General features: G+C 38.0%; 1 protein-coding gene across 3 annotated transcripts in view; it reads left to right on the top strand.

The window, feature by feature from the left end:
- The window catches only part of ARSF (arylsulfatase F), a 71,902-nt gene extending 51,617 nt beyond the window's left edge, over positions 1-20,285 (top strand). For 2 of the 3 annotated variants that reach the window (XM_031005770.3, XM_055376370.2), the window contains exons 8-11: positions 8,647-8,781; positions 11,323-11,485; positions 17,684-17,808; positions 19,732-20,285. In XM_031005770.3, the coding sequence (XP_030861630.2) occupies positions 8,647-8,781; positions 11,323-11,485; positions 17,684-17,808; positions 19,732-20,114 (806 nt within the window). In that variant the 3' untranslated portion in view covers positions 20,115-20,285. The remainder of the gene's footprint in view (positions 1-8,646; positions 8,782-11,322; positions 11,486-17,683; positions 17,809-19,731) is intronic. The other variant, XM_063702919.1, reaches the window with a different exon arrangement.
- The last annotated feature ends 355 nt before the right edge of the window (positions 20,286-20,640 follow it).

Consider the following 20,640-nt stretch of genomic DNA (forward strand, 5'->3'; position numbering starts at 1 on the left):
TTAAATTAACAAAGCTCCCAAAGTATCTAATTTAATAAAACTGATGATGTGTCATAGTGTTCAAACAAGGCACTTTGGCTGTGACTTTAATTTCGATGGGATTTTTCTGGTGACATTCAGATAATATTACACAAATGGATGGGTATGTTGAATCTGGTTGGACAAGCTGTGATATCTGAAAATTATATTTTGAAAAAGCGCAACTGAGATGTACATGATACTGGTGCCCAGAGTTTTTGAATGTTTTGTCCACACAGCCAGAATCAAGCCTTTAGGAAGAATAAACATCTGCTTTAATACATAATTTTAGCAATTCTCAAGCAAACATATATTTACCCTGAAATTATTTATCCCAGAAGCTGTAACAATACCCCAAGTCCTAAGAATTGTTGCTTTTCTTATTAGAAAAGTTGATTTGTGGCCATTCCTGGTAGAGATATCACCTTCCTGCCTTTTATAATTATCATAGGTGGCCGGGCGCGGTGGCTCACGCCTGTAATCCCAGCACTTTGGGAGGCCAAGGCGGGTGGATAACGAGTTCAGGCAATCAAAACCATCCTGGTTAACACTGTGAAACCCCGTCTCTACTAAAAATACAAACACATCCGTGGTGGCAGGCGTCTGTAGTCCCAGCTACTCGGGAGGCTGAGGCAGGAGAATGGCGTGAACCTGGGAGGCAGAGCTTGCAGTGGCCGAGATTGCGCCACTGCACTCCAGCCTGGGCAACAGAGTGAGACTCCGTCTCAAAAGAAAAAAAAATTATCATGGGTTTCTCACAGCAGTGCCCTGGAATAATGGAGTCTACTGATAGAATAAACATTTATTTTCATTTTTAAATAATTTCCACCTTTTATTTTAGATTCAGGGAGTACACATGCAGGTTTGTTACCTGGGTATATTGCATGATGCCAAGGTTTGAAGTACAATAGCTCCTGTCACCCAGGGAGCGAGCATGGCAACCAATAGATAGATTTTCAGCCCTTGTCCCCCACCTTCCTTCTCCCCTTTTGGAGTCCCCAGTGTCTATTGTTCCCATCTTTATGCCCATGAGTACCCAATGTTTAACTCCCACTTATGAGAACATGTGGTAGTTGGTTTTCTTTTTCTGTGTTAATTTGCTTAGGACAATAGCCTCCAGCTGTATCCATGTTACTGCAAAGGATGTGATTTTGTTCTTTTTTATGGCTGCACAGTATTCCATGGTGCATCTGTACCACATTTTCTTTATCCATGTAGATTGGTTCTATGTCTTTGCTATTGTGAATAGTATGATAATCATGCAAGTGCCTGTGTCTATTTGGTAGAATGACTTATTTCCCTTTGGGTAGATACCCAGTAATGGGATTGCTGGGTCAGAGGGTAGTTCTGTTTTAAGTTATTTGAGAAATCTCCAAAGTGCTTTCCACAGTGGCTGAGCCAATTTATATTCCAAACAATAGTATATAAGTGTTGCATCTTCTCTGCAGCCTCACCAGCATCTGTTCCTCTTTTATTTTTTTGACTTACTGGATTCGTGCAAAAGTAACTGAGGTCTTTGTCATTGAAAGTAATGATAGATTGATATATTATAGATGGATACATTGAAAGTAATCACAAAGACCTCAATTACTTTTGCACCAACCTAATAGTAGCCTTTCCAGCTGGTATAATAAACAGTTTTAAAAGTGATACTTCCTATGGGCCATGCACTGTTACCAGTGTATTCTGGATGAATCCCCACAACATCCCCGGAGACGAGTATCATCTTCATCATCATGTTTATCCCCATTCACAGAGAAGGAGGCAAAAGTATGTGGCCTTTGGTGGCTGCTCCTGGAGATAAGCCAGGGTTGGGCTCCAAAGCTCTTACTCCCTAGCTCAGCTACCTCTTATGCAGGGCAAAGAAGTCATGTTGAATGATGAAGAAGGAGAGCTACATTCTTCTCTGAAGTCTCCAGTAGCCCCGTTAGACTCCTACAGACTGTCATTTCACAAGAGTCAGAAAAACTCCAAAAACTTCCCCCAACCTGGCTTCCTGCTTCCTTTGAGCCCAGCGAGAGGCTTTCATTGGAGATACCACCCTTGCCCCACCCAGGGGAAAATCTCTGATGCCGATTGAGTCATGCATTTCTGCATGGGCAAGAGTCCATCAGCTTGGATCTGAAGAGCAGGTTTCTCAAGAATGCAGATAAGAAAGTAAAATGTGCAAAAATGAGTAGGAGAAATGGCCTTATCAGCAGGAGATGAGACAAGGATGAGGGTCTTGGCTGAGCCTGTTGTACAGACAGTTGTGAGTGGTGGAATCCCAGGGCAGGCCTGTCTGTGGACAGCAACACAGCTTGGGCAGCAACCCTGGACAGGGCAGAACTGCAAAGGAGGCTGTAAACATGTATTTCTATGTCATATATATATATAATTTATATGCAATATATGAGATACATATATAAAATATAACTTAACCCTTTATATTATATATATTTATATTATTTGTTATACATATTAGTATTAATAATTTGAAAGTTTTATCGTATATAATGAATATATATTATGTATTTCTGTAGCATATAATTTCTATATTTATTTATTTATTTCAGTTGATGTTAGAAAGGTACGAATCATTTCCATGGTTGTAATCCCTGCTACTTTGGAGGCTGATGTGGGAGGATCATTTAAGCCCAGGAGTTTGAGGCTGCAGTGAGCCACGACTGCACCACTGCACTCTAGCCTGGGTGACAGAGCAAAATCCTGTCTCAGAAATAATCATTTCCATGGCCACTATGTAATCTCTCTAAATTTTAAGATATAAATAGAATAATTGAATATAATTGAATAATATTAAGAATACAAACAACTCAAAGTAATTTAATATTATTTGTAAAGAACAGAATTGCCTATGTTAAAAACCCTAGAGTTTAATAAAACACATATCAGCACATAGATGACATATGATATTATAATAAAATTATATTACATATAATTTATATTATAGTTATATTACTTATATACATTGTTATATTATTATGTTCATATATAATATAAACATATCATTAATATACAATTATTAGATTTTAATATATTATATGGTTCTATCTTATATATATCACAATTATGCTATGCATATTATATATTATGTACATGTATACATCAGTACCATAGAGGTTTTATTAAACTTTCTGGGGTTTCCAACATAGTTATGTTCACTACATTTAATGTTAAGTTTGTATTTTATGTGTTAAAGTATGTATTTAACTTTAATGTTAATTGCATTAGTCAGGTTATGTACAAAAATAAGTTACATAATGACAAAAATATTCTTATTTTTCTGGTATTAATGAAATAGTTTCAATTTTTACTTTTAAGCATAATGTTGACTGACGCTTTGAATATTTTAATTCTTAATATTTTGAGAGACTTATAAGATATGCATTAATTAGATAGTAGCCAGGAAAATTCTTGCATGCTTTCTAGTATTACCTAACTATATACATGTATATGTAGTTAACTATATACATGTTATATATCATGCTGTTAATATTATCTATATTTTATATATATTTAACAATATAACTTATAAAACATTTTTATTATATACATAAATACATATATACTACATGTTATGTAGTATATATGTTCTAAAGATTGATATATAATATAATAAATACATTTGTTTTTGTATAGTATATGTTAGTATAGTATTAGTCCAATAGTATAATTAGTTACATTTATATATTAGCTATACATAAATATATTAGCTATATATAAAAATATATTAGTTATACATATATATGAAGTCTACAGTGTTTCTCTGTTGGGTATATGCACCAAAATTAAGACCTTTTCTTTTTGTTAAAAATAATGCATTTCAAGATACAATGGATCACCAGCTACTATTCATTATAGCTCCAATGTCAATAACTAAAATATTTAGAAATAATTTTTCAAGCAGTAAATGAGTATCTCGAAGCTGACTCATGAAAGAAAACTTGAATACATGGAAAGGAAGAGTGGATTGTATACATGTATTAGTTATTTCAAAGTTAATATTGAAGGCTAAGGTAGCTCTGATTAGAGCATTAATTACTGTTCTCTGGGGAGTGGTCATTATAGAGGTGATGATGAAATACACACTGAATAAACTGATAGGAAATAAACTTTCCAGAAACATCTGATGAGAAAGTCTTTGGTAGAAAACATCAAGAAACACTTCTGTGACCGTAAGAAATGCTATCAAAAAGATAACTACAAAAATTAAAACACAGAAATACAAGATTTGACTTTTAGATCAATGAAGCAGAAAATAATAGCCTTAGAGCAGGTCTGGGAAAGAGAAGGACATTACATTCGGTACAATAAAGTTTTTAAATCAAGGTGGCAGGGGTGAAAGGTGTTGGGGAAAGTTTGTGTTATGAGTTGACTTACATCCCCCCAAAAAGGTATGTTCAAGTCATAATCCAAGGTATGTGAGAATGGGATCTTATTTGGAAATAGGGTCATTGCAGGTGGAATCAAGTTAAGATGAGGTCATTGGGGGTGGGTCCTAATCCGATATGGTGAATTAGGATGAGGCTGCTACATGCCAAGGAAGGCTAAGGACTGATGCCAACTGTCTGAAGTGAGGAAGAGGTAAGGAAAGGTCCTCCCCTAGAAACTTCAGAGAGAGAGAGTGACTCTGCCAACACATTGATTTTGAACATCTGGCCCCCAGAACTGTGAAAGAATAAATGTTTGTTGTTTTAAGCCACCTCATTTGTACTAATTTGTTTCTGCAGCTTAAGGAAATTCACAGAGTTAGTTTAGGAAAAACCACTACCAATTCAATTAGCATGCTTTTCCATACACATTAAGGACATTGAGTGAAACAAAACAAAAATTGGAAGAAGCTATAGTTAAACAGTAAATTTACATCTGGATGAGGTATAGTGTTAGTAATAGCAAAAGGTTATCTGATAAGTAGCATGACTAAAGGCCCTATGCAAACTGAGGAAATATTAGCAACAACATGACATTGTTTTAACTGCTTGACAAATAAAGAGTTCTTATAAATCAATAATGGAAACACATAATTCCTTCCAAAAATATCAGCAAAATTTTAAACATCTTTTACAGATTAAAAGTACAAATATTAGAGTGGACACAGGAGGAAACTCATGATCATTCATAATGTACCATAATCACCTATCAAACATTAGATACTGATGAGGAATTGAGAAAATGAACTATTATTAATGCCAAAAGTTGTTCATTATGGCATTTTAAATTATGGCAAAGTATGAAAATTAACCAGAATAGTGAACAACAGTAAAATGGTTAAATAATTTATAGTACTTAAAAATAAAGTATCATAAATTGTTTAGGCCAGGTGTGGTGGCTCACACCTGTAATCCCAGCACTTTGGGACGCCGAGGCAGGCAGATCACCTGAGGTCGGGAGTTCGAGACCAGCCTGACCAACATGGAGAAATCCTGTCTCTACTAAAAATACAAAATTAGCTGGGTGTGGTGGCGCATGCCTGCAGCTGAGGCAGGAGAAATGCTTGAACCTGCGAAGCGGAGGTTGCAGTGAGCTGAGATCGTGCCATTGCACTCCAGCCTGGGTAACAAATGCAAAACTCCATCTCAAAATAAAATATATATATATACACACACACACAACACACACACACACACATACACACAATGGACACTTTTCCAGCCATTAAATTGTACATATAATTTTTTAAATTTATTTTTTTAATTGAGACAGGGTCTCACTGTGTTGACAAGGGTGGTCTCAAATACCTGAGCTCAAGGGATCCTCCTTCCTTGCCCTCCCAAATTGCTGGGATTACAGGTGTGAGCCATGATGCCCAGTCTTGAATAATTTTTTAACACGAAGATTTTCCGAGAAATAATATTGGATGAAGAAAGCAAGTTGAAAACTGTGCATACAATATCAACCCAAATAGAGAGAGAGAGATGCATCTACAAGAGTATGTGATATGGTTTGGCTGTGTCCCCACCCAAATCTCATCTTGAATTGTAGCTCCCATAATTCCCACATGTTGTGGGGGGGACCTGGTGGGAGATAATTGAATCATGGAGGCAGTTTCCCCCATAGTGTTCTCATGGTAGTGAATAAGTCTCATGAGATCTGATGGTTTTATAAGGGGAAACTCCTTTTGCTTGGCTCTCATTCTCTCGTGTCTGCCACCGTGTAAGATGTGCCTTTCACCTCCCATCTTGATTGTGTGTCCTCCCCAGCCACGTAGAACTGTGATTCCATTAAACCTCTTTTTCTTTATAAGTTACCCAGTCTCAGGTATGTCTTTATTAGCATCGTGAAAACAGACTAGTATGTAACAATTTTTTTTAAATAGTCAAATGGCAATGGGGCAGGAAATTGGTGGTCTTTATTTTCCTCCTTATAATTTTCTTTATTTTTTTGTATTTCCAAGCTATTTTGTATTTTTATAATCAGAAAAATATTAGCCTTGTTGTTTTTTCTTGCTACTTTTCACTATTTACTGAAAAGTAGCAAGAAGAGTAAAAACAACTCCCGTGTCCCCTTCACCCATCTTTCCCAATTGTTAGCAATTTATCAAGTATATCTTCTCTCACCCCTCTTCCTTTCTCCTGATCATCCTCTTTCTTCCTCCCTCTCTCTTTCTCTCTTCCACCTCCACATGTTTCTTATGCTTCTGAATATTTGGGAATAAGATGCAGATATGATGTTCATTAAATTTAGAAACTTTAGTGTGTATTTTCTAAAACAAAGACATTCTCCTACATCATCACTGCGAATCATCAAAATCGGGAAATTAACATGGGTGGATTCTTAGGATTTAATTCACAGATCCCAGCCAAACTTCTCCAGCTGTCCTCAAAAGAAAATTTATACACAGCAAGCAAAACCAATGGACAAACAAAAACCAACCAACAAAACCCCTACTTCCTCTACCCTCTTTCTGTTCTGGTCCATGGATTTTCTTGTTGTATCTGTTTAAACTCCTCTGATCTGGACAAAGACTGAGCAATCTTTATTCTTTCTTGAATTCAAAGACCTTGACATTTTCTGAGAATAAAGACCGGGTATCATCTAGAATGTCCCTTGAATTGGGTTGGTTTGACATTTCCTTCAATGGAAGTGGAAGTGATGGTGCGTTCTCAATCCAGTAGACAAGTAAGTGAATTAGCCCCAACAATGGTTATAAAATTCTTCATCTCTTGATTAAATGGTGTCTTCCAGTTTTCTCCACTGTAAAGTTACTTATTTTGTCATTACTTAATAATTTGAGATTTTTAACTATTTTATGGGAGATACTTTGAGATGAAGCCAATATTTTGGTTCTTATCAAACATTCAATGCCAGGTTTAGCATCCATTGATCATTTTCTCTTGGATCAATTTTCAGTGCGATTTTTGCTAAAAGTATTGTGGTAAATTTTTAAAAGTATTTTAAAATATAAATTCTTTCTTAACTTGCCCTTACTTGTGTGCCTTGGCTCTAGAAGAAAATTTCTAAGGTATAGTACTTTAGGAATGTTAATGTAATGTTATCTGAGATAACCAACAGTCGAACACATAGAATTAGACACGTTTGAGACTAATAAGCTTTTTCATAATTATGCGTAATACAGACTGGGTTTGGGAACTCTAGGAATTTAGCTATTTTCCTATAAAAATGATTGGAAATGTGGTTTATTTTGAATACATTCTTCCTCTTTTAACTTGCCCATTGAGTCTAATTCTCCCAACCTAGTCATCCTATTCTCTATTTAAAATATCAAATAAGAAGGGAAGGGAAAATGGTTAAAGAATTACTTATCTAAATCATCTGCAAGAATATATCAAATAAATTATGTGAACCCAACAGTGGGAGTGTCTTATTCTTGCCTCTGTCTCCTCAAATTCTGTAACAATGTCTGCCTTCCGTGAGCAGAGAGGTTGCATAAACCGTGACTGCCATTCTGTGCAACATCAGTCAGAATACCACTACAGTCCTTCGTTTCATATCCAATGGGAAAAACTGTATTTCTCTGTTTAATGTTTTCATTCTGCATGAAGGAAATTATCAAGGAGAATTTGTCCTTTTAAATGATACCAGTAGCAACTGGTGTTCATTTGTATTGCCATAATATTTTTTTCTTAAAGCAGGTAATCTTTTATTTCTTAAAAATTTTGGACTCTCAGTTTTTTGTTTTTTTGTTTTTTGTTTTTTTGAGATGAGTCTCACTCTGTCACCCAGGCTGGAGTGCAGTGGCACGATCTGAGCTCTCTGCAACCTCTGCCTCCCAGGTGTAAGCAATTCTCTGCGTCAGCCACCTGAGTAGCTGGGATTACAGGCCTGTGCCACCATGCCCGGCTAATTTTTGTGTTTTTAGTAGAGACAGGGTTTCATCATCTTGGCCAGGCTGATCTTGAACTCCTGACCTTGTGATCCACCCACTTCAGCCTCCCAAAGTGCTGGGATTACAGGCATGAGCCACCGCGCCCGGCCTGACTCTCAGTTTTTTTCTCTTTCAATGGTTTGTCAATTTAAACTGTTAATGCACATTTCTTTTCTTTTGTGGCTTTTGACATAGGGTCACACCATCCTTGTTTTCCTTTAGATAGCTCATGCCCATTTGACTTAGGGGTGAAATACCTCATAATGTCATTATTTTTACTTGTCTCTTGTATATTATTTTAGGCAAGATTCTTGATGCTATCGATGATTTTGGCCTAAGGAACAACACCCTTGTCTACTTTACATCAGATCACGGAGGGCATTTGGAAGCTAGGCGAGGGCATGCCCAACTTGGTGGATGGAATGGAATATACAAAGGTGAGGAGAGGAACTCATGCAAGTGATCTGGTGGTGAATAAGCTTTTTTGTGGTTCTTATAATTAAAGCCCATGACACAAAGGAATGAGGCCTGAAAAACTGAACAAGTTTGTTTAATTTGACACTTAGTAAAATGAAGTATCGGACCAAGGTCAAGAAAATTGGTCTTACATATGTTAACATTTCTGTGGAAGGAAGCCATTTATGTAGAGGGAGCATCTAGAAATATGCCTTTCTGACAACCCTATCAAATTATGAGGAGTTAGCACAAGCAGATGCTTTTATGGGGTCTTTAAAGAAATATCTACTCATTCATTCCATTTATGAGATTATTGAGAGATTAAATGAGGGGGAGTGTGATTCCTAGAGAACAGAGATCAGAAACCAGGGATCCTTCATCATTAAGAAGTCTTCGACACTCTCTTCCAAGGATATAATATAGCATAGAAAGTAGACAAGCCTGTCTTGGGTTTCATGATTAAATTCACATATACTGATTTTATGTCCTCCTGTAACATTTAGTCCACAAAATAGGTCCATAAGCTACTACATTGGCCAGGTCTATAATGTGTAACCTGATGTTAGAATATTATCTTCATTTGTGAAATGAGGATTAAAAAAAGAAAAAGAAAAAAGATAATTATTGGAAAATGTCGAGTATATTTTATCATATGTCTTGAGAGAGATTTTAAAGTATTTTCTAGAGGAAAATACGTTGTTATTCATGCAACTACAGATTCCACAGTCTTGGATTCGGTAGGAAATTATAATTTCTGTATGAATGAGGTAAAGGCTCTGCCTCCATCTTGCAGAGGGTATGAATGTGTACTCTTTAGAGCGTGTAGCACTAAAGTGTGCACTTAGGACCCAAAACAAATCCTTAGTGGAAATTGTTATTACAGACATTCTATTAAAAAAAAAAAATTCAGTAGTTTTGGGGCTACAGGTGGTTTTTGGTTACATAGATAAGTTCTTTAGTGGTGATTTCTGAGATTTTAGTGCACCGTCATCTGAGCATGTACTCTGTTCCCAATATGTAGTATTTTTTTCCTCAGCCTACTCCCAATCATTCCCCAAAGTCACCAGAGCCCATTATATGATTCTTATGCCTTTGCATTCTTGTAGCTTAGCTCCCACTTATAAGTGAAAACAGGCTGTTTGGTTTTCCATTCCTGAGTTACTTCACTTAGAATAATGGCCTCCAGCTCCATCCAAGTTACTGCAAAATATATTATTTCATTTATTTTTATGGCTGAGTAGAATTCCATGGTGTATGTACACCACATTTTCTTTATCCACCTGTTGGTTGATGGGTAATTAGGCTGGTTCCATATCTTTGCAATTGAGAATTGCACTGCTATAAGCATGCGTGCGCATGTTAGACATTGTATGTTTGCTTATGGGAACTGTTTTTAAAAATTTTTGGCTCAAGCCTGTAATCCCAGCACTTTGGGAGGCTGAGGCAGGTGGATCACAAGGTCAAGAGATCGAGACCATCTGGCCAACATGGTGAAATTCCATCTCTACTAAAAATACAAAAATTAGCTGGGCATGGTGGCGGACACCTGTAGTCCCAGCTACTCAGGAGGCTGAGGCAGGAGAATCACTTGAACCCAGGAGGCGGAGGTTGCAGTGAGCCGCGATAGCACCACTGCACTCCAGCCTGGCAACAGAGCGAGACTCCATCTCAAAAAAAAAAAAAATTAACTTTTCAGCATGCCATGACATAATGTAGATTTTACTCTGATTAACTTAATAAAATAAGAGTCAATTAACACAGGACAGTGGCCACTTCTCCTAATTTCCCCCTGGAAATCCTGGTGTATGCCTGTCATCTTGGTATAATTAAGACAACTTTCTGCTTTTATTCTCAATAATACCTTGATGTGGACAATAAGTTACCATATGTCCATAGTATTCCATTTGTTTTCAAGGTGCATGAATCAACAGTGAGCAAAATAGGCAGAAATCCTCATCTTCATGGAGTTTATATCCTATTGGAGGGAGGCACAGCAGAAAATAAAATAAAATAAATAAATAATATGGCATATTAGAAGGTGGCTGTAAATATGAAAAAACACGAGAGTAAAGAATTCTGGGGTGGGACTGCCATTTCAAATAAAATGTTCAGGCACGCCTCATTGAGGTTACTGTGAGTTCCATAAAATTGGGGGCTGGATACAAGAAAAATATTAATTTAAAAAAATATAGGAAGTTACTTTGAGCAAAGGTATGAGGGAGGTTGGAAATGAAGTAGGTGTATATTTGAGATAAGAACACTTTAAGTAGAGAAAATAGCCGTGCAAATAGAATGTAAATGTCCAATATTACATATGCTTAGTTATTTAATCAAAAACCTACCAGCAGCACAGGAAAATATAATTCTGTAGACGTGCACTACTTACCCCACTAGGACTCTACATAGAGTAGACACTATACAAATGTGATCTCTTTTGATACTAGCTTACCTTTTAAATACATTCAATACAGTGACTATTTTAACTAGGCACAATAATTGAACTTAATTGCATTGTCTTATAGGTGGAAAAGGCATGGGGGGCTGGGAAGGTGGAATCCGCGTTCCAGGAATTGTCCGATGGCCTGGAAAGGTACCAGCTGGACGGTTGATTAAGGAACCTACAAGTTTAATGGATATTTTACCAACTGTCGCATCAGTGTCAGGAGGAAGTCTCCCTCAGGACAGGTGATGTCATATAAACTGTTAACAAGAGCTTATTTTCACCCTTCTTCCTTCTCAGAAGATTCAGAACAAGGAGACTGACTCTATCCTGGCAGACCCACTTTTTCCCTAGTATCTACACAGTTTTACCTTCCTATATGACTGTGTCTATTCAGCATTTTTCAGAAGAGACCAGTCTTTTCTTTTTTTCTATTGAGGTAAAATATACATATATAATTTACCATCTTTACCATTTTTCAGTATACAGTTCAGTGGTAATAAACATACTTATTTTCTTTTTTTCCCCTTCATTTTCCTCTCATCTCTCCCCTCTGGTCATCACTATTCTACTTTCTATCTTCCTAAGATTCACTATTATTTATTTTTAGCTCCCACACTGAGTGAGAAGATGTGATGTTTGCCTTTCTCTGGGCTTGGCTTATTTCACTTAACATAATGGCCACCAGTTCCATTCATGTTGCTGCAAATGACAGGAATTCCTTCTTTTTTAGGGGTGAATAGTATTCCCTTGTGCATATATAACACTTTTTAAAAAGTTAATTTGTCTGCCGATAGGTGGTTAGGTTGATTCTATAGCTTGGCTATTGTGAAGAGTGCTGCGATAAACATGGAAATGCAGCTATTCCTTTGATCTGTTGATTTCTTTTCTTTTGGGTGTATACCAAGTAGTTGGATTTCTGGATCACATGGTAGCTCTATTTTTGGTTTTCTGAGGAACACCTCACCACGCAAAACAGATAAAGCAAATTACAACCGAAAATAGAGATGGACAGATTTATAACCAGAGGTCCTGAACAAGTATCAGAGACCAGTCTTAGATACTAATCTAATGCGGACCATCTTAGATACTTTAACATTTTCAATTGAGAGAAAGATGGAGACAGGAAGCTTTGGAGATGAAGACATGGTAGGTAAAACTCACTCATCTCTATAAGAAAGGGAAAAATAATCCTAGTCTCTGGTGTGAAAGATCTGGAAGACTGAGAAGAAGGTAAGATGTTTGAGGATGCTTTGAACTCTATCATGAATACTTTGAATTTCTTCAAGAGGAGATCGTTCATACTACATTGCTCCATTCCCCGGCAGCAACCAGCCTAGGTAGGTTTGCTGCTGATTGATTGACAGTTCATTGATCACAGCTCTGCAAGGAAATCCAGATGGGTTAGAACCGCAGCTATGTCTCTCCTCCAAGCCCACAGAGTTCTTGTAATATTTCTTTCTTCACGTAACAAAGCTAATCTATTTCTGAAGAAATAGGTTCTGTTGGCACTAATACAGAAAAGAAAAATATTTTAGAAATCATGGTTAACTTACTGAAAAACAAACTATCAAGAACTAATCAAGACACATCCCCAAGTTTGCCTTTCTAATATTTAAAAATTTATGTTTGATGCTAGCAGATATCTGTATCAACACACTAAGGCTGGAATTTATTTTATAATTTTCGGGACTGAACTTTAGATGAAGACATTTTTATTTTCTGCCTGGAAGGAAGTTAGTCATTGATGATGCTAACACAGGAAAGAAAAAATATTTTTTTCTTTATTTTTATTTATTTTATTTTTGAGACAGAGTTTCGTTCTGTTGCCCAGGCTGGAGTGCAGTGGCACGATCTTAGCTCACTGCAACCTCTGCCTCCCGGGTTCAAGTAATTCTCCTGCCTCAGCCTCTCCAGTAGCTGGGACTACAGGCACCGGCCACCACGCCTGGGTAATTTTTGTATGTCTTGTAGAGATGGGTTTTCGCCATGTTGGCCAGGCTGGTCTTGAACTCCTGACCTCAAGTGATCCTCCCTCCTCAACCTCCCAAAGTGTTGGGATTTACAGGTGTGAGCCATCATGTCCAGCCCAGAAAAAATATTTTAAAAACCACTGTGAAGTTATTGCAAAAAGAACCTATCAAGAAACTATGGAGAAGCCCAGCTTTCCTGTTCTACCATTTAGAAATAGTTGTTTTAAGAAGTCTGTCGTTCCACATAGCCCAACAGCCTGTTAGGGAGACGGCAAATGTCCAGGCACAATATTGTTACGTTGCATGAGGGTGGAAGGCAACTGCTGCCAAGTTCCAGCCGTTGTCCTCACGTTAAAAAGAAGAACGAGTTGATTGGAGTCACTCATCACTCCAGTGCATTCGGCGCCATGAGATTACATGCTCATTTGGTCAGGGGTTTAGGGTTATGAGTTTGGTGTCCTTGATAAGATGTATAGTACAGCTGTCCTTTCCTGCCTGCAACCATGACTCCACTAGCCATAGGCTAAGTCCTCGGACGACGCACCATCTTTGTAGTTAAATGGGAAGTGGAAGAATATCGCGAAGATGACTAAGGCACTGTGGTGGGAGACCTAACCTCAGCTTCACGTACAGGTTGGCGTGCCGGGTACTACTCATCAGGTTGATTTTTTGGTTATTCCTATGCTTGGTTCTCCCAAGCCTCTTTATTTGAATTCATGACTTCTTTGGCATGTGCATTGACCAGTTAAATATGTCCTTGCTAACAGAATAGCTGTACTACGTAGAAGGGAACAAACAGCAAATTCACAGTATCAGGCTCACTGTCTATGACACCAGCATCATGAGGGCCTGTGGATACCTCTCTCCTGTCTGCTTCAATCCCCAACACAATGAAATCAACAAGAAGAACTCAAAAGCGGCTCTCACCTGTACAGAAATGAAGGCTGCTAATACTATAAAAGCCAAATAGTTATTTATTTTTAGAATTAACACAATTTGTTTCACCACCTCATCACACAAAACAGATAAAGCAAATTACAACCAAAAATACAGATGGACAGATTTATAACCAGAGATCCTGAACAAGAGTGTAGAATAGACAAAAAAGAAAAGTAAAGATAAAACAGAGGACACAATTAATGTGCAGAAACACGGGAATCTGAGGATGCAATGGTTTATCAAAGTGTTGGGAAAAAATGACTTATCAGGTATGTGGTTTACCAATACAGCTGTCCCTTGGTATCCATGGGGGGTTGGTCTCAAGACCTCACGTGGATACCAAAATACCCAGATGCTCACGTCCCTGATGTAAAATACTGTAGTATTTGCATATTACCTACACACATCCTCTTGTATATATTAAATCATCTCTAGATTACTCATAATACCTAATACAATGTATGTAAATGCCACATAAAATAGTTGTTATATTGTATCCTTTAGGGAATAATGACGAGAAAAAGTCTGTACATATTCAGTACAGACAAGACCGTCCCTAAAAGGACCATAAGCCTAAATGTAAACCCAAAATTATAACACTTCTAAATAAAACATAGGAGAAAATCATTGTAATATTCAGATAAGAATATAATTTTTTTAGATTTATCAAAAAAGTCGCAAGCTATAAAAGAAAAAAGTGATAGATTAGTCATTATCAAAATTTAAAATTTCTGCTTTTCAAATGTCAATATCAAGTAAATAAACATGTGACCTCAGTCCATTAGTGGAGGAAAAAAGAAAAGAAAGAAAAAATTAAAATATTAAATATGAACTTAAAAGAAAGTTTAAAAGAAAAGAAAAAGACAAGCCGTGGAGTAGAAGCAAACAGTCATCCCTCTGAACTCAGAGGTTCTGCATCTGCGAATTCAATCAACTGCAGATCAAAAGTATTTCATAGGATTTTCTAGAATAAAGAATCTAGAGTAGCCTAAAATTTTTTGAAGAAGAAAATCATTTGAAGACTCACTACATAATCCCAAAATTTACTATAAAGCTAGAGTAATCAAGTTTAAAAGAGTAATCAGGATGGTGTTCTAATGCTCTAAACTTTTTAAAATTGATATTTAATATTTTAATTTTTTTCTTTTCTTCTTTTTCCCCACTAATGGAGTGAGGTCACATGTTTATTTTCTTGACATTGCCATTTGAAAAGCAGAAGTTTTACATTTTGATAATGGCTAATTTATCTTTTTTTCTTGTATAACTTGTGATTTTTGTGATAAAACAAAAAAAAAAATTCTTATCAAAAGATCACAGTGATTTTCTCCTGTGTTTTCACTTAGAAGTTTTATAGTTTTGGGTTTACATTTAGGCTTATGGTCCACATTGAGTTAATTTTTTAATGTGGCTTGAGGTATAGGCTGAGATTTATTTTCCTTGCATTTGGATATCCGATTTGTCTACTGTCATTTATTGAAAGACAGTCCTATCTCTACTGAATTATTTTGAGCATTTGTTGAAAAGCAGTATACGTGTTGGTCAATTCCTGGACTCTCCTATTTCATTGGTCCATTGAAACCCTTATTTCAACACTACACTGTCTCAATTAGTCTAGCTTTATAGTAAATCTGGGAGTTATGTAGTGAGTCTTCAAACTATTTTCTTCTTCAAAAGATTTTAAACCATTCTAGGATCTTTATTTTCCCATGTAAATTTTGGAATAAGTTTCTTCCTTTCAACATAAACCTTTCTGAAATTGTGATTGAGATTGCTTTAAATCTATAGATCAATTTGCAGAAAATTGATGTCTTAAAAAACTTTGAATTTTCCAATCAATAAATATAGTTCATTTCTCCATTTATTTCTCTTATTTGGTGCTTTGTGGCTTTTCTCATACAAATTTTTCACATAAAAATGCTATCCCTAAATACTTCATGCTTTCTCATGTTATAGTACATGATACTTTAAAAAGCTATTCCCAGCTATTCATTGCAAATATATAGACATTTTTAAAAGTTGTTATTGTATTGTGTGATCTTGCTAGTCTTACTCATTATTTCTGGCAGTTTTTTCAGTGATAATTAACATAGGAAATCATTGTATCTGATAGTAAATATAGTTTTATTTCTTTTAAGATCCTTTTTAGGCATGGCACGGTGGCTCACACCTGTATTCCCAGCACTTTGGGAGGCCAAGGCAGATGGCCTGAGGTCAGGAGTTCGAGACCAGCCTGACCAACATGGTGAAACCCCGTCTCTACTGAAAATACAAAATTAGCCAGGCATGGTGGCACACGCCTGTAATCGTAGCTACTCAGGAGGCTGAGGCAGGAGAATTGCTTGAACCTGGGAGATGGAGGTTGCATTGAGCTAAGATCGTGCCATTGCACTCCAGCCTGGGCAACAAGAGCAAAACTCTGTCTCCAAGAAAGAAAAAAAAATCCTGGCTGGGCGCGGTGGCTCACGCTTATAATCCCAGCACTTTGGGAGGCCGAGGTGGGTGGATCCCCTGAGGTTGGGAGTTCAAGACCAGCCTGACTGACATGGAGAAACCCCATCTCTACTAAAAATACAAAATTAGCTGGGTGTGGCGGCACATGCTTGTAATCCCAGCTACTCGGAAGGCTGAGACAGGAGAATCCCTTGAACCCGGGAAGCAGAGGTTGCGGTGAGCAGAGATCACACCACTGCCCCCAGCCTGGGAAACAAGAGTGAAACTCCATCTCAAAAAAAATAAAAGAAAAATCCTTATCTGGGATGTATTATTATGTGTCCCATTACAAAGCAGGTTTTATTATTATTGCTTTCTAATACAAGGCATAAGATATATTTTCTAATATAAATTTTTAAAATTCATTTTAGTTTAGATTCAGGGTCCCATGTGCAGGTTTGTTATTTGGATATACTGTGTGATGCTGAGGTTTCTATTAAATTCATCACCAAGTAGTGAACATAGTACCCAACGGGTAGATTCTCAACCCTTCCCTCCTCCCTCCCTCCTGCTTTTTGGAGCCCCCCCAGTGTCCAATGTTCCCATCTTGATGTTCATGTGTACCCAGTGTTTAGCTCCCATTTGTAAGTGAGAACATGGTGATTGGTTTTCTGTTTGTGCGTTCATTTACTCCATTTCTCATATAAAATTAGAAGTATATGACTTTTTAGTGATTACATAAAATTTTTTCAAAGGGTAGCAATATAATTGCAAATGAAGTTCAGATTTATGAAATTGCCATAAATTGCTGAGCTGTGGAGAGCTCTGTGTCGCAGCCAAGGCTGTCTGATCTTTTCGCCTTTGGGGCATGCATTGTCACATTCCTCGGCCTCATCATTTCAGGATCAGAACTTAGCTTTCTTCTCTTGTCCACTGGAGTGTAATCTCCCAGAGAGCATGCATGAGTTTTCCTAAAGACTCAGTACGCTGTCCTCTGGACCTGAGGCATGACGCAGTCTTCACCAAGTACCCTTCAGGTAGCTTGGGACCCAACGTCCCTTCTCCCCATTTTCCTTGTCTGCACTGTCTGTGTCTCTGCAGGGTCATTGACGGCCGAGACCTCATGCCCTTGCTGCAGGGCAACGTCAGGCACTCGGAGCATGAATTTCTTTTCCACTACTGTGGCTCCTACCTGCACGCCGTGCGGTGGATCCCCAAGGACGACAGTGAGTGCTCAACCCGTTGCTTCCTGTTCCCTGCCAGGAGCAGGGTCACTCAGGTGTATCCTGAACACATTCTTCCTTTCCTCTCTAGACCGGTCCTTTCATTCCAGGGCTCACTGAACACATGTTTTTGGAGAAGTTTCTCAGAATTGCTCTTCTGCAGAAAGGCAGGCGGGGGTAATGGAGATGCTAATTGGCTTCACTTAATTATCTCAGCAGTTGCACATACATTAAAACATCACATTGTGCATGGAAAATCTATGCAATTTTTACTTATCGATTACACTTTAATAAAGAAAACAGATGTATGAACATAAGATTTGCCTATAAAGTCAGGGAGACACTTTTACGAAACATACATTTTTAGCCAGGTGTGGTGGATCACGCCGGTAATCCCAGAACTTTGGGAGGCCGAGGCGGGCGGTTCACTTGAGGTCAGGAATTTGAGACCAGCCTGGCAAACATGGCAAAGCCCTGTCTCTACTAAGAAATACAAAAATTAGCCAGGCATGGTGGTGCACACCTGTAGTCCCAGCTACTTGGGAGGCTGAGGCGGTAGAATCACTTGAACCCAGGAGGCAGAGGTTGCAGTGAGCTGAGATCACACCATTGCACTCCAGCCTGGAAGACAGAGTGAGACTCCATCTCAAACAAAAACAAAACCAAAAAATATATATACATTTTTAGAAACAGGACTGATATCTGCTGGAAAATGTGTATATCATTTCACCAGGGAACTCTAATGTTCTCGTTTTGTTGTAAGGATTGCATAATATTTAGCATTGACGTGTGGGCAAAAAGAAGCCCAAGAACCAGCCTTGAGAAGATGGAAGAAGACAAGAGAAGCCAGCACCTTGGGTGCATGCCTCTGATGTGTTTTCTTTCTTTCTTTCTTTTTTTTTTTTGGAGATAAAAAAATATGTATTGAATATCTTCTATGGGCAGGTTATTTTGTAGGCATAAGTGGTCATGGCTAAACTTTCATTTATAAAAATCAATTCTAGGCAGACTAAAGATGAAATGTAAGATTAAAAGTGTTAGAAGAAAATGAGTTTATGACCCAGAAATTGGAAGTTTTTAAAATTTTTAAAAAGTGACACACATATAATAATATGCACACATTGCACATGAAAATTGGGGGTATCTAGTGATATTTTGAGATAGGCAATGCATAGTGATCAGATTAGAATAATTGGCACATCCATCATCTCAAACATGCATAATTTCTTTGTGTTGGGAACATTGAATATCCTCCTTCTAGCTATTTGTAACTATGTAACATATTATTGTTAACTATAGTTATTCTACAGTGTTTAGAACAGGAGTCCCCAACTTTTTTGGCACCAGGGATCAGTTTTGTAAAAGATAATTTTTCTGCAGACTGGGGTGGGGGATGGTTTTGGGATGATTCAAATGCATGACATTTATTGTGCACTTTATTTCTATCATTATTACATTGTATTACATAATGAAATAATTCTACAACTCATCATCATGTAGAATCAGTGGGAGCCCTGAGCTTGCTTTCCTGCAACTAGATGGTCCCATCTGGGGGTGATGGGAGACAGTGACAGATCATCAGGCATTAGATTCTCATACGTAGCCTGCAACCCAGATCCCTTGCATGTGCAGTTCACAATAGGTCTCGTGCTCTTATGAGAATCTGATGCAGCCACTGATATCTGACAGGAGGAAGAGCTCAGGCAATAATGCCAACGATAGGGAATGGCTGTAAATACAGAGATAAAGCTTCGCTCTCTCCCACAACCACTCACCTCCTGTGTGTGACCAGGTTCTTAACAGGACACGAACAGGTACCAGTTTGTGGCCTGGGGACTGGGGACCCCTGCTATAGAACACTAGGACTTCTTCCTTTGATCTGGCTGAAGTGCGCATCATTTGACGAGTCTCTCTTTTCTCCTCCAGGTGGGTCAGTTTGGAAGGCTCACTATGTGACCCCGGTATTCCAGCCACCAGCTTCTGGTGGCTGCTATGTCACCTCACTATGCAGATGTTTCGGAGAACAGGTTACCTACCACAACCCCCCTCTGCTCTTCGATCTCTCCAGGGACCCCTCAGAGTCCACACCCCTGACACCTGCCACAGAGCCCCTCCATGATTTTGTGATTAAAAAGGTGGCCAATGCCCTGAAGGAACACCAGGAAACCATCGTGCCTGTGACCTACCAACTCTCAGAACTGAATCAGGGCAGGACGTGGCTGAAGCCTTGCTGTGGGGTGTTCCCATTTTGTCTGTGTGACAAGGAAGAGGAACTCTCTCAGCCTCGGGGTCCTAACGAGAAGAGATAATTACAATCAGGCTACCAGAGGAAGCCTTTGGTCCTAACGAGAAGAGATAATTACAATCAGGCTACCAAAGGAAGCACTAACTTTGGTGCTTTCAAGTTGGCAAGGAGTGCATTTAATAGTCAATAAATTCATCTACCATTCCAGATTATTAAAGGCCCACTGGTTGTTCCACTTGCTGCTTTTTTTTGTATTCCTGTGGATAAATGTTGATTGAAATTTGTTTTATTTCCCGAAAGCTTATAATTTACTAATTCTCTTATAAAAAATCCGCACGATGGCTGCTGATAATGTCACTGCAGAATTGCTACTTCTTCTGTTTTTCACCCAGTCTCCACCTTGCCTATCGCCAGCACCAACACTGGCCTTTGCAGTCTTCCTGACTTTCTTTGTTTTGTTCTTTCATTCCATTTGCTGTTTCCTTGAGGTCTTTTTCTTCTCACATGGGCTGTGTCTTGCAAGTCTATGTTTGGGTTCATTTTTCTTTGCATAATCTGAAGATTTGTAAATTGTGCCAAAACCAGTTGTC

The sequence above is a fragment of the Gorilla gorilla genome, chromosome X (assembly GCF_029281585.2).
Source record: "Gorilla gorilla gorilla isolate KB3781 chromosome X, NHGRI_mGorGor1-v2.1_pri, whole genome shotgun sequence".
In the NCBI taxonomy this organism is placed as follows: Eukaryota; Metazoa; Chordata; class Mammalia; order Primates; family Hominidae; genus Gorilla; species Gorilla gorilla.